Below are 14129 nucleotides of genomic sequence, written 5' to 3'. Positions count from 1 at the left end.
AAATCTCAGAGTTATACACTGCATACATACTTTGATGATAAATGTGATTTGAATCCTTTGAATCAAGAGATATGTAGAAGAGTGGCATTGTGGTTAAAGGTCAGGCATGATCTTAATTAACAGAAGCAGATTTGAACTGCCTAATGCTTCATGCTCACAAAGCTGTGTTTATTGCTTTATCTATGCCAAGAATTTAATTAAATCTCAATGTGGTTTAGGTATCTGAACGTAACCCTACTTAAAATGTTTTCTACACTCAGGCTTTACTTTAAATGCCTTATGGTTTGCTCCACATTCAATAGATCATTATCTCACCACAGTGTAATAGAAATGTTCAAGCAAGGAAGACTAATAACAAGTAATGATGATAATTTTGGACTGGTATTTCGATTCAAAATGCTTGGTTGCTAACATAAAGTACGTATTTCCAAACTCCTGCTCTGACAGTTGGTTCAAAGAGAAAATAAATTTATTATCAAAGTATGCATATGTTACTATTTACCACCCATTTTCTTGCAGGCTTTTATAGGAAAATAAAGAAATATAATAACACTTATGAAAAACTGTACATCAACAAAGACTGACAAACATCCAATGTGCAAAAGAAGGCAAATTGTGCAAATAATAATAAAAAAGCAAATAAATCATATTGAGAACATGCGTCCTTAAAGTGAGCCTACAGAGTGTGGAGTCAGTTCAGCATTGAGGAGAGATGTTTTTGGGAACGCTCCATTTCCTGGTGTACCATACGAATGTTATTCTCAAATTTTCTGGGGATGGAGCAGAGAGCATGGTTTATTGCCTGGCAGACTGTGAGTTTTGTGCCAGGTTTGAGGTCTTGATCTTCAAAGACAATTTCTCGCAGATGGGCCAAGGCTGCCTGAGGCGCTAATTCATTAGTGATGCCTGTCTTCACTGAGTGGCGGCTCCGAAGAAGTGGGAAACATTCCATATTTTATGGTCAGACAGCAGTTTGGATGAGAACCTGTATCATCATCTCAAAGTAGAATATGGTAACATACATATACTTTGATAATAAGACCATCAGACATATGAGCAGAATTAGGCCATTTGGCCCATGAGGTCTGCTCTACCATTCCATCATGGATGATTTATTATCCCTCTCAATCCCATTCTACTGCCTTCTCCATGTAAACTTTGACAACCTTACTAATCAGGGATCTATCGACCTCCATTTTAAATATACCCAATGACTTGACCTCCACAACCATCTGTGACAATGAATTCCATAGATTCACTACTCTCTGGCTAAAGAAATACCTCAACTCTATTCTAAAGGGACGTCCTTTTATTCTGGGGCTGAACCCTCTGGTCCTAGACTTCCCACTACAGAAAACATCCTCTTCATGTCCACTCTATCTAGGCCTTGCTTGATTTCCACTCACATCCCAAAAATATACCATTAGGTTCACTGATCACTGTAAATGACCCCTTAGTGTCAGTGAAATGGCAAATAAGGAGGTCGATGGGCATTTGGGAGGAGAAACAAGTTGCAAAGGAAGAAGAAAATTAGAAGGGAAATAGGGGAATGGGACAGATGAGATTGTTCCCGAGGTGGTGATCTAGCATGGATCCAATGGGCAGAATACCATCCTTTTGTGTTGTTTTAAGTGCAAGATTATAAGATCAGCAATCAACCACAAATATCGGCAAATTTCTCCTGCATGCTGCATCTTGACCACTAAGGTTGGAGCGGTCCTGATTCTTGATTGGATGTTCCCTAAGTTGAAATTTTCCATTAGTTGTGTAGATGCACTTCAGCGTGAAGAAGGCTGGAGGTGAGGTGCGGCAGTGTGACAAGAACGACCAAAGGACGTGCAGGAGCAGTGACATGGTCTTTGCCTACGTGGCCTGCACTGAGGCTGGATCTGGATTGTGGGAGCATTTCCGCAAACTGCCAAATTTGAGGGATTGCTCCATAGTTTACTTCAGCAAGGTTGAAGAGGGAGGTAGTGCCATTGTCCTCACCATTTCGCGGGCAGATCATGCCCACTCGACATATGGTCAGACAGAATCCACACTACATTTTGGGCAGTAGCTCTTTCAAAATGGGCAGAAGCAGGTGAGGATGACCCCTGCTAAGACATTCCCTGTGGCAATGTCACAGTGAAGTGGGGTCTTTCTGTAATTACACCAATCGGACCATTCTCCTTTCTTGAAGATATTCATGATGACAGCAAATCTAAGATCCCCTGGAATGCTTTCATTTTCTTTGAGATGAGCAGTGAGTTTATCACTATGTTTGAGGACCTCAACAGGCACACTATCTGTTCCTAAGGCCATGTTGATTTTTAGTTGTCTTATCAATAGTCTTTTCAATTATTTGTCAGTGAGGTCCAGCTCACTGGATCCCTAAGGAATGGAGTCACATCAAGAACAGAGTCATGCTGAATTCCTCCAGCAGATGCTAACTACCTGTGTTCCTGATAAGTTCATCTCAGCTTTGCCTCTCAATGCAATGGTGCCTTTGAAATTTGCACCTTAGATGGTCCTAGCAACATGGAAGGATCCACTCATGTTAAGGCTGCCATCATGCCGTTGGATTTCCTGCACTCTTTCTGCCTATCACCTGCTCTGTAGCTCACAGGCTTTCTGCTAGACTCAGCCTTCAGGTGCCTACATGGCCATTTCTTTTTCTTTGAGGCATTGTGGAGCTTCCACTACCAGCTCGCTTTGCATTGATGATGTTGGATTAGAGTGTAGAAGGGTTATTTTTCTAGTATTTTCCTTGTAGTTTATCTTTCCTATGCTTGCATAGAATTTGTAAATAATCACCTACATACACATAATTGTTCAGTTAAACTTCCAGTGATAAAAATGTAGTTGATTCTGTGCATTTCTACAATTTTCTCAGTTTTTTTTGCAGCAGGTGTCACACCACTTGAATCTGGTTATTCCATACATTAATTGTTATTACTGGAATGGTGTTTATTTCCTTGTGGTGCATTCGGTAGTATTTTTGCCATTTCGACAGGATTTGAGTGTTTTTTTTTTATGAGGCTAAATTGTAGCTTGATGCTCAACCCAGCATGGATAGAAAGTGTGCAAGGAGCTGGCTGGACTTCATCTGGGGACCATTCACCGCAAAGTCTGGTGCAGATGTCACGACACCACCAGCTGTTAGTTTGTTCTTGTAATAGTTAATATAATGTAACTGCCAATTTTATGCCTCATTCCTGAGTTCTGAAGAAACAAAGAAAACCTACCGCACAATACAGGTCCTTCAGCCTACAAAGTTGTGCCTAACATGTCTTTACCTTAGAAATTACCTAGGGTTACCCACAACCCTCTATTTTTCTAAGCTCCACTTCTCTAAGAACCTCAGAATCAATACCTCCAGATCCGATTTTAGTTCATAAGCTTCTGGATCTCCTGGTTAGATTATATGTGGAGTTAAGTTTCAATATTTTAATGTTTAGTGTAGGACATGGCTGAATGTGAGAATTAAACTGAAAGAGATTGTGTTCAGTGCACAAGAATTGCAGAATATAAACTTGGCCACAGAACAATTACATAAGACCTTTCTCATAAACTTAATGCAATAGAACAACTTATTTTAAAACAACTAAAAAAAATCCACTAAAAAGGACTTCTGCAATCTTCTTCCATTAGTAGAATTACAGGATTGTGCAGGAGAGCACTTTCTAAAAAATACATAATTCATTCACTGTTTTTTGTAACTAAGATGTGAAAGGTAACACAAAACTGACAACCATATAGGAATAGTTTTAGTTACATCCTATTTTGCACAAACATCAGAGGTTTAGAGCTTTTTTTCCCCAGATTTTGAATCTTACAGTAATAAGAAAGGGAGGTAGAAGGTGGAGGTGGTGGAAAAATACAGGAACTTAAGACAGCAAAAATACATAAGGGCAGCAGAAAGGAAGGGAGGGGAGACAGAGAGAGAGGAAACACGTAAGAAGCATACCTAGCTGACCAGGAATGTAGCAATCATTAAAAATTAGAGCAAGATGAAATAAAAAAGGTCCCATTAAAATCACTGACACAAGAGATTCTGCAGATGCTGGAAATCTGGAGCAACATACACAAAATGCTGTTAAGAACTTCGCAAGTCAGTCCTGATGAAGGGTCTCAGCCCCCATACAGGCTGCCTGGCCTGTTGAGTTCCTCCAGCGTTTTTATGTGTAGCCTCATTAGAGTCATTACCTACTGCTTCCTACTTGGACTTATGACACAAAAATCCACACAAATGCTCACATATTTGAAATTATTACAATACTAACTTTGTGAAATTAATAGGGAGATTGTCAAGAGCTTTGTTTGAGAGCTTAATATTTTTCTGATTTTGAGCTGGCTTGTTTTTGAATCTTTGACCCTCTTGAGATTTACCTGTTCCAGTGTAATCATCTTGCTATGCAGCAGAGCCCACAGACAGGATACAGCAGTTGTGCGGACTGCAGCTGCTGTCCTCCCAGCGTGCCACAGCAGATTAGGCACCAAAATATCTCTTACAAGCGTCTCCAGGTAGCTACTGAAATGCCTGAAGCAAAACAGAAGACACGGTGGTGAGCAATGAGAAACTGAGGCAGGAGTAATAACTTGTGAATGTGGAATTTTTTAATTTTAAAGAGATGTGGGTGGGAAGGCACTGCATTTCCTCCAAAATAATACAACAAGGTGAGGTTCAGTGGATTAGGGAGAAATTTGTCTGATTTTATTTGTACAGCTGAGTGGCTTTTCTCATTAAGAGAGAAATTAATCTTGCCAAACAGTTATATTTTGCAGGGATATAAAAGTTATTAAATAACCTCTTCCAATTTTGAGCATGCGGTACTTCTTAGGTAATTTAGTTTGTTTTTTTTTCTAAATTGCTCCGCAGGCTGTGAAAAGCTTATATGGAAACAGAAGGTCAGCAAGGGAGTCATCCACTGTTCTAAATTTTAACGTTTAAGAAGATAATTCAGGTTCACCGAAAGTCCAGCAAGTTAGCAGTTCAGTAAAATGAACTGACACGTAGGCTCACAAAGACTATTTCTGGTATTTATGAATTCTTCTACAGATCAACAAGCATCATGCAACTTGGATGGAAGTTTATCATTTATTGCAACCCTTTACCATGATTCAACATGAGCAATATATTCCATAATTACTTTAGGAACATTTCACATTCAGAATTCAGAGTTACTTTTCTCATTTACTCTTTTTCCTAATTTTTATGGGCTGTCCCCAACACACCCTCATCAGATCTGTTGGTTATGAACACAAACAGCGCATTTTACTATGTTTCAATGTACAGCTAATAAATAAATTTGAATCTTGAAACCTCCAATGTATTCCAGTTGACCTGATCTGGTACCAGTTATCTTAAAATGTCCTCTCAAGTAGCCACTGTTCATATTTGAAACTAGACAAGGTGAAAGACCCTCCCCATTTGGATACTTCACAATGTCTGGGTGATGGATATAACTGAAGACTCCATTGTAAAGCGTGAAGATTTTACTCTATTTGTGGTGTCCCATACTTCTAATTACAACCATTAAGAAGAACTGTTCATGTAAAAAAACCCCTAAAAACTAAACAAGAAAAGAAGCTCTTCTATTCTCCACTCTGGCCTTTTATTTCTTCTCCTCACCTGTCCATCACCTCCTCCTGGTGCCCCTCTTCCTTTCCTCTCTCCCATGGTCCGCTCTTTTCTCCTTTCAGATTTCTTCTTCTCCAACCCTTTGCATTTTCCACCTATCACCTTCCAGCATTTTACTTCCCCCTCCCCCACCAACCTTGCTTCACCCATCACCTTCTAGCTTGTTCTCCTCCCCTCACCTCACCTTTTTATTCTAGCATCTTCCCCAGGTCTTGGCCTGCTGAGTTCCTCTAGCATTTTGTGTGTGTAGCTCTAAACAAGGTAACTTTACAACCTCTAGTTAATGGTGCCCTATAAGGTTGAAGGGTGCACTTTTTTATAACTGTGTTCCAAATAAATTGAAATCAGGTTTAGGGTGTTTAGGGTACCCAAGACTTTCGTACAGTACTGTATTTGTCAACATGGAGTACGGAGTGAGTTCGTAAATCTGGCAGGAGCAATGGATGTTGGGAATGGCGAGGGGTGTGTGGGACAGGTGGCAGAGAAGGAGGGCCAGGGGCAGACAGACCCAGCCTTGTGATACAAGGTCAATTGATTCCATACAATTGGTTTATTGATCATTAAAGAATGTCTCTCTGGTGTTTCCTGCTCCTTCCCCTCTCCTTTTCCCAACCATGATTCCTGTCTCCCTGCTCCCTTCCTACTCTTAGTCCACAATAGACACATATCAAAATCAGGTTTATTATTGCTCATATGTGATGAATTTTTTTGTGTGGTAGCATTACAGTGCAATACGTAAAATTACTACAGTACTGTGCAAAGGTCTTAGGTATGTGTGTATATATATATATATGTGTGTGTGTGTGTCTGTGTCTTTTTTGCACAGTACTGTATATCTGCACAAGTATAATGAACAACTTACTTGTAACAGCATCACAAGCATATAGCATCAGATAAGAAGGGCTCAGAAGAAAAACTTTTATACCATAGTGATCAGGGTTTGGCTATCTGGTTTAAGAACAGAATAGTTGTAGAGAAGTAGCTGTTCCTCAACCTGGTGGTGAGGAACTACAGGCTTCTGTACCTTCTGCCCAATGGTGGCTGTGAGTAGGTGGCTTGGCCCTACTTAATGGGGATCTTTGATAAGCTGTTGCCTTCTTGAGGCAACAGCTCCTGAAGATACGATCAATGATGGGAAGGGATGTGCTAATGATGTACTGGACAGTGTCCATTACTCTCTGTAGCTTCTTATGTTCCTTTGCATTTGGAATGTCGTACCAAACAATGAAGTGGTCAGTATGCTTTCAACAGTACATCCTTAGAAGCTTGTTAAGAGTTATTTGATGACAAGACTTAACCTCCTAAGAAAGCAAAAATGCTGGTTTGCTTTCCTTATGATTGAAGTGCACTTTAATGCTTGCTATTTAACAAAACTTGTGTCATTAATCACTATATGGAAGTCTCTGCCCAGGAAGCAGTAGAGGCAAGCTCATTAAATACATTTAATGCACAGTTAGATAGATTTTGCATAGCAGGGGAATTGAGGGTCATGGGGAAAAGGCAGATAGGTGAAACTGAGTACAGGGTCAGCTCAGCCATGAACTTATTGAATGGTGGAGGAGGTTCATTGGCCTAGGTGGCCGATTCCTGCTCCCATTCCTCATATTCTTTAAAAGAATGGGTGAAGAGAACATCTGGACGAAAACTTGATTGGTCTTACAGGTACAGGGAGGCAGAAATCATGAAATGGTGGTTCCTCAGCTGCAGGGAACACATAATCACTGGGCCAAGAAAAACATATAATCATGGCTGAAAGATATGTGAGGTGGAGCTTATCTTTTGAGGGCTGGCACAGAACAAACTTTTTTTAAAATAGAGATTTAAAAGATCAAATCAGTGATTGTGCACTTCTATACAACCAGAAGCTGTTCTACATGCTTTACTATTTGATGGATGGGAACAGTACATTAGGTGGATGGTAGAATCTTTTCTGCATGGGAGGGGAGTTCAAAACTGAGAGGGGGTTGCATATTTTTATGAGGAGAGGGGAAAGATTTAAAAGGGACCTGATGGGCAATTTTTCCACACAAAGGTATGGAATGAGCTGCCAGAGGATTTGGTTGAGCCAGATACAACAGCTTCATTTAAGAGGCACTTGGTACATGGAGAGGTGGGACTTGGAAGGATAGAATGCAGGAACTTGGGTGTTGCTGGGTGGTCAACGTCATCAGCATGGACTTGTTGGGCCATAGAGACAGACAGACAGACAGACAGACAGACTGACTGACTGACTGACTTACTTACTTACTTACTTACGTATGTATGTATGTATCTATTTAGAGATACAACATGGTAACAGGCCTTTATGGCCCAATGAGCCTGCACCACCCAATTACACCTGTGAGACCAATTAACCTACTAATCCTGTATGGCCTGGGAATGAGGGGAAGAAATCAGAGCACCTGGAGGAAACCCACATGGTCATGGGGAGAATGTACAATCTTCCTGCAGACAGCAGTGGAGCTGAACCCAGGCTGATGGCGCTATAATAGCATTATGCTAACTGCCACGCAACTGTGCTGCCCTAGTCTTGTCTGTACTGTATTGCTCTATGACTCCAGTCAGCTGTAGATCTAATTAGATGCCAGCTTGCTGGAAATGATCCATTTTGTGAGAGTATTGAGTTGTTTGTTTACATGTTGAGTAAGTTGCAAATAGAAAATGACTCAGCATATGCAGAGGTGGTTCCCCTAAGTGACCGATTACCAGGAAGTTAATGAAAGGTCATCAATCTAAAACATCATTGCTGTGACCAGATCTTGTGTGATGCCATTTCTTGTCTTTTGTTTATCTTAAAAATTCGAGCAAAGGCACTTTGCTTCTGGACAAAAGCATAACAAACAGCTACAACACTGGCAGCTACCTACCAGTGTGACAAACTGCCAAAGCATGACCCATTCACTAAAGGCAGGACAAATCCAATCTGGCTAATTACTGCACAATCAGTTCGCTCTCAATCAACACCCAGGTTATGGTAGAAGCGGCTACGAGTCAGGAGTGTGATGGAATACTTACCACCTGTGTGAATGAATTCAGCAGCAGCAATCACCAGTGTAGAGAGAGAACTTCGGGTGTTAGTTCATAACTCCCCAAAAGTGACGACACAAGTAGACAGGCACATTTTATTCCATATCCATACCTCAATCCCTATCTTTTACATGATTCCTTATTCTATATAATTGTTGAATGTTGTTTTTTGTTGCATGGCACACCAACACACTACAGCAAATTCCTAATACATGTGGTGAATAAAGTTGATCCTTCATCCTTTATAAAATTTGAGCGGCGTAGACAGAATCGATAGGATCTTTTTCCTTGGGTGGGGGAGTAAAGTGTGAAAGGACAGGTTTAGGGTGTGAGAGGAGATATTTAAAGGCGAACAGAGGGGAGAGTTTTTCCACACAGAGGGTAGTGAATATCTGGAATGGGCTGGTGGAATCAGATACAATTACAATGTTTAAGAGCTATTTGGATAGGTACTTGGAGCACATTTACAACAAGTGCTGCCATATGAAAGCAGCATCCATCATCAAGAATTCCCACCATCCAGGCCGTGCTCTCTTCTCGCTGCTGCCATCAGGAAGGAGGTACAGGAACATTAAGTCCCACACCCCCACGTTCAGGAACAGTTACATTTGATTGAAACTCTAGCCACCAGCTCAAACAGTCAACAGAAGCAGTGTGTCATTTGTACAATGCATTGCAATTAATCACCCAGGCTACTTCAAAATCACACTATATCAGCCTAGGATGACAGCAGACTGCAAGTTCACTGAAACACTGCTAGCTGCAGGTCACTGGATTTACACCACTACATCTTCATTGCCATCGGACCTTAATACTGGAAATCCCAGTTCAAAAACACTGGTTTGGACCCTTGTTTGTCATTTTTAGTACTGGAATTCCCTGTCCATAAACACCAGTGGGACCCTTGACACCAAATACTAGAGGAACTCAGCAGGCCAGACAGAAGGAAAAAGAACACTTGGGACCCTTGTTCTTTGTGATTTTTATAAATGACTTGGATGAGGAAGTGGAAGGGTGGTTTAGTAAGTTTGCAGATGATACAAGGTTTGTTGGAGTTAAAGAAAGTGCAGAAGATTTTCATAGGTACAATGGGATATTGACAGGATGTAGAGCTCGACTTAGAATTGGCAGATGGAGTAAAGTGTGAAATGATTCATTTTGGAAGGTCAAACTTGAAGGCAAAGTACAGGTTCAATGGCAGGATTCTTTAACATTGCAGAGTAAAGGATCTTGGGGTTCACACAGGATTGAGTTCTAGAGCTGCAAGGTGTTCAGTTCTGTACACCTTATTATAGGAAACACGTGGAAGCTTTCGAGAGAGCACAGAGATTTACCAGGATGTTGCCTGGATTAGAGTGCATGTCTTATGAGGATAGGTTGAGTGAAGAACAGCTTTTCTCTTTAGAGTGAAGGATGATGAGAGGTGACTTGATAGAGCTGTACATGATTAGAGTAATAGATCAAGTGGACAGCCACAGATTTTTTTCCCAAAGTGTGGAAATAGTTAATATGAGGGGATATAATTTTAAAGTAACTGAAGATAAGTATGGGGGAGATGTCAGAAGTACGGTTGTTCTGTTTTTTTTTTACACACAGAGAGTGGTAGATATGTGGAATGCACTGCCAGAGGTGTTGGTAGAGACAGATACATTGGGGACAATTAAGAGACTCTTTGATAGGCACATGGATGACAGAAAAATGGAGGACTATGTGGATAGAAAAATGGAGGACTATGTTGTGGGAAGGGTTAACTCGATCTTAAAGTAGGTTATGAAGTCAGCACAACATGGTGGGCCTCAGAGTGTGTACTGTGCTGCAGAGTTTTATGTTCTATGATTACCTTCAAGATTCAACATTATTTAAGGTCATTTTCAGCCACAAGTGTAAAGGAGAACTAAATATTTGTTATTCTGGATCTGATGCAGCATTAAAAAACAACAATGAAAAAAATTCAGAGTTTATTTGCATTGACTGATTGTATGTCCATAAAGTAACACAAGGTACATAAGGTGACTCTGACATGAAATGATAAACTAGTGGTGGTTGGGGATGTGGAGGGATTGATCAGCCTCAGTACTTGGGGTAACTGTTTTTGAGACTAGTGGTCCTGGCATGGATGCTATGTAGCCTCCTTCCTAAATGGAGTGGGACAGAGTCCATGAGCAGGGTGGGTAGGATCCTTCAAGATCTTATTGGCCTTTTCCTGGCACCAGAGAAACTACATGTCACGTTCACGTCAGGGTTCCCGACCACTTTCTCAAAGGCTATCAGTCAATAAATGCTGATTGCGCTAGCAAAGCTTGGATCTGGAAAATGACTTGAGGCAAGAAAAAGAACTGAAGAACACCAGTGTGGAGGCTGGTCTTAGTTTCTAGGTCTTCAAATTTCAACCAAGGTGACTTCTGCCTGCCTAAACATCCAGCATTATATTTCTGCATTAGCCAACCTGCTGAAGGGCTACTTTGCTGCTGTATAATTATAAACCGTGTTATCAGCAGTGGTAGGATCGGTTTTCTTCTGGTAGCTAGCATTTTTCTTGAGAAGATAACTTGGACCATTTTCAGTATGTTTCAATATTTTTGAAAAGGGGTTTTCCACACACACACACACACACACACACGAAATAAAATTCGAAAACCGCCAACTTACAGGATATTTTCTAAGCAAGCTGGGTTATAGTTAACTGAAAGGAGCTGGCAGTTGTTGAATGCATCAGAGACAAGTGTACAACAGGTGTGATACAGGGAGCAGTGAATGGATGGCTCAAAACTTGGTTGTTGACTAAACTTGTTTTACCTTAATACTAATGTTTCCCTTTTTTATATATATACAAGCCGACTCTTTGACGTGCATTTGGAATAGTGTGGTTCAAATGTGTTGGCTGCCCTGAATGATTTCTTTGTTTGGGTATTTCCCAACTCTGCCTGGATAGCTGATAACAGCTGAAGCCTTTTTGACTAGGAAGGTGTGAATATTTTGCAATTGGCATGCTCCAAATAAAGAGGGAGGCAAAATTTATTGAGTTTCTTTAAATTTAGAGATACAGTGCAGAACAGGGCTTTCTGGCCCAGCGAGCCACACCGTCCAGCAACCCACCAGCTTAATCCTAGCCTAGTCACAGGACAATTTTCAATGAGACCAATTAACCTACTAACCCGTATGCCTTTGGGAGAAAACTGATGCATCCAGTGGAAATCCTCGCATACACAGGAAGGAGGTACAAATTTCTTACAAACTCTCCGTAGAATGGAGATGAGGAGGAATATATTTCAGCCACAGAGCGGTTGAATCTGTGGAATCCATTGCCACAGGCAGCTGTGGAGGCCAAGTCATTAAGGCAGAGGTTGATAGATTCTTGGTGAGTCAGGGCATGAAGGGATATGGGGAGAAGGCAGGAGATTAGGGCTGAGAAAGAAATGAATTGGCCACAATGAAATAGTGGAGCAGACTCGATGACCAAATGGCCTAACTCTGCTCCTGTATCTTATGGTCTTACAGAGGATGCCGGAATTGAACTCTGAACACTAACACCCAGATCTGTATTTGTGATGTGCTAACTGTTACACCACTGTGGTGCCCTACAGAAATGACAGTGATAGGAATTGAAGCTGCAATTAGCACTACATCAAACATTCTGTCAGACACCTTATCCATTAAGCCACACATCCCACAATAACAATTCTAACCACAAACACTTGAAGGTACAGCTGAAATTGATGCAATGAAATCCTATTTTTCTTTTCCAAATGGAAACAAAAGTAGGCATATAAGTGACTCCTGAAATAAATCCACCTCATTATTTCAAATCAACTTGATTTGCTTTTTAGCTGGTTTGGCACAAAACCATGGGCTGAACAGCCTGTCCCTGAACTGCACTGTTCAATGTTCTATGTTCAATCGTAATTCATCTAGTGATACTAAGAAATTCTGAACACAGAGCATGTGTAAATGTAGTAATATATTTAAATCACAAACACAAAAAAATCTGCAAATGCTGGAAATCCAAGCAACACACACAAAATGCTGGAGGAACTTAGTAGGCCAGGCAGCATCTATGGAAAAAAAGTACAGTCGACGTTTTGAGACGAGACCCTTTAGTATTTAAATCCTGTTGACACACAAATATCCATTCATTTGTTCTAAGTAAAGGCAACACTATAATTAATGTTCTGTACAAGAAGTACAACCATAAGTACTGTTTAAGCTACTAAAACAGAGGCTTACTCCAACACATAAAAGCCAAGTCATCTAAAAGTTAAAATAAGACAAATAAATAAAGACAGAGAGAGTGTATGAGCTCCAAGGAGAGGCTGGACAAACTTGTGTTTTTTCTCTGAAGCATCAGAGGCTGAGGAGAAAGATTTGATATATGTTCATATAATTTTGAGAGATGTAGAATGGCTAAACAGACTGAATTGTTTTCCCAGGGCAGAAATGTCAAATAGTAGGGTACATGCCTTTAAGGGAGATGTGCATGGTAAGTTTTCTTTTTACATATAGATGGGCAGTGGTACAAGCAGATAAGATAGTGGTATTTGAGAAGGTATTAGACAGATACATGAAAGTGCAGAGAACAGAGGGATATAAATCATGCACAAACAGAAGAAATTGTTTTACTTGGCATCGTGCTTGGCACAGACACTGAGCTACGGGGTCTGTTTCAGTGCTGTACTGTTTTATGATCTATGTTCTAAATTGACTGAAGAGTTTGCCTTTCAGTGAGGGGAAAGATTAGAATACTTGACAAACAATTTTAATTCAGTTCCTATGGTGCTGTAAAAACACTTGGAATAGCTTCTTGTGTTAACTTTGTAAATACTGCTACTTCCACTTTAGAGTGCTGCAACATAGCCCATCTAGACCATGCCAAAATATTATTCTACGAGTCCCATCAACCCACATCTGGATTATAATCCTCCATACCCCACCCAGCAATGTACTTAACCAAACTTCTCTTAAATGTTGAAACTTGTTCCACACTTGTACCACCCTCTGAGTGAAGAAATTTCCCTTAAATATTTCACATTTCACCCTTAACCTATAATCTTATCTAACCTCAGTGGAAACAACTGCATACATTTACCCTATCTATACCCTTCATAATTTTGCATATCTCTATCAAATCTTGCCTCATTCTCCTATGCTCTTGGGGAGAAAAGTCTAAACCTATTCATCCTTTCCCTATAGCTCAGGTCCTCAAATCCTGACAACATCTTTACAAAATTTCTCTGTACTCTTGTCATCTTATTGATATCTTTCCTGTAGGTAGGTGACCCGAACTGCAAACAACACTCCAAATTTGGCCTCACCAATGTCTTATACAAATTTAAGACAAAATCACGACTCCTGTATTCAATACACACATTTATAAGACCAATGTGCCAAGAGCTCACTTTATGACCCTATCTACGACTTGTTTTAAGAAAATAGTCATGTAAAAAAATTGATAAAAGTTACTGGAAGTCACTTTGATAGAATA

The 14129-nt window shown here is 40.4% G+C and overlaps 1 protein-coding gene across 2 annotated transcripts in view; it reads right to left on the bottom strand.

Annotated features, from left to right (window-relative positions):
• The window catches only part of LOC132399082 (dynein axonemal assembly factor 5-like), a 175153-nt gene that overhangs the window by 31347 nt on the left and 129677 nt on the right, over positions 1-14129 (bottom strand). For both annotated transcript variants that reach the window (XM_059979036.1, XM_059979037.1), the window contains exon 10: positions 4372-4522. In XM_059979036.1, coding sequence (XP_059835019.1) covers positions 4372-4522 — 151 coding nt within the window. The remainder of the gene's footprint in view (positions 1-4371; positions 4523-14129) is intronic.

Source organism: Hypanus sabinus, chromosome 9, assembly GCF_030144855.1.
Source record: "Hypanus sabinus isolate sHypSab1 chromosome 9, sHypSab1.hap1, whole genome shotgun sequence".
NCBI lineage: Eukaryota > Metazoa > Chordata > Chondrichthyes > Myliobatiformes > Dasyatidae > Hypanus > Hypanus sabinus.
Note: the sequence above shows the minus strand (reverse complement) of the source record. Positions and strands in the feature narration are given on the sequence as shown.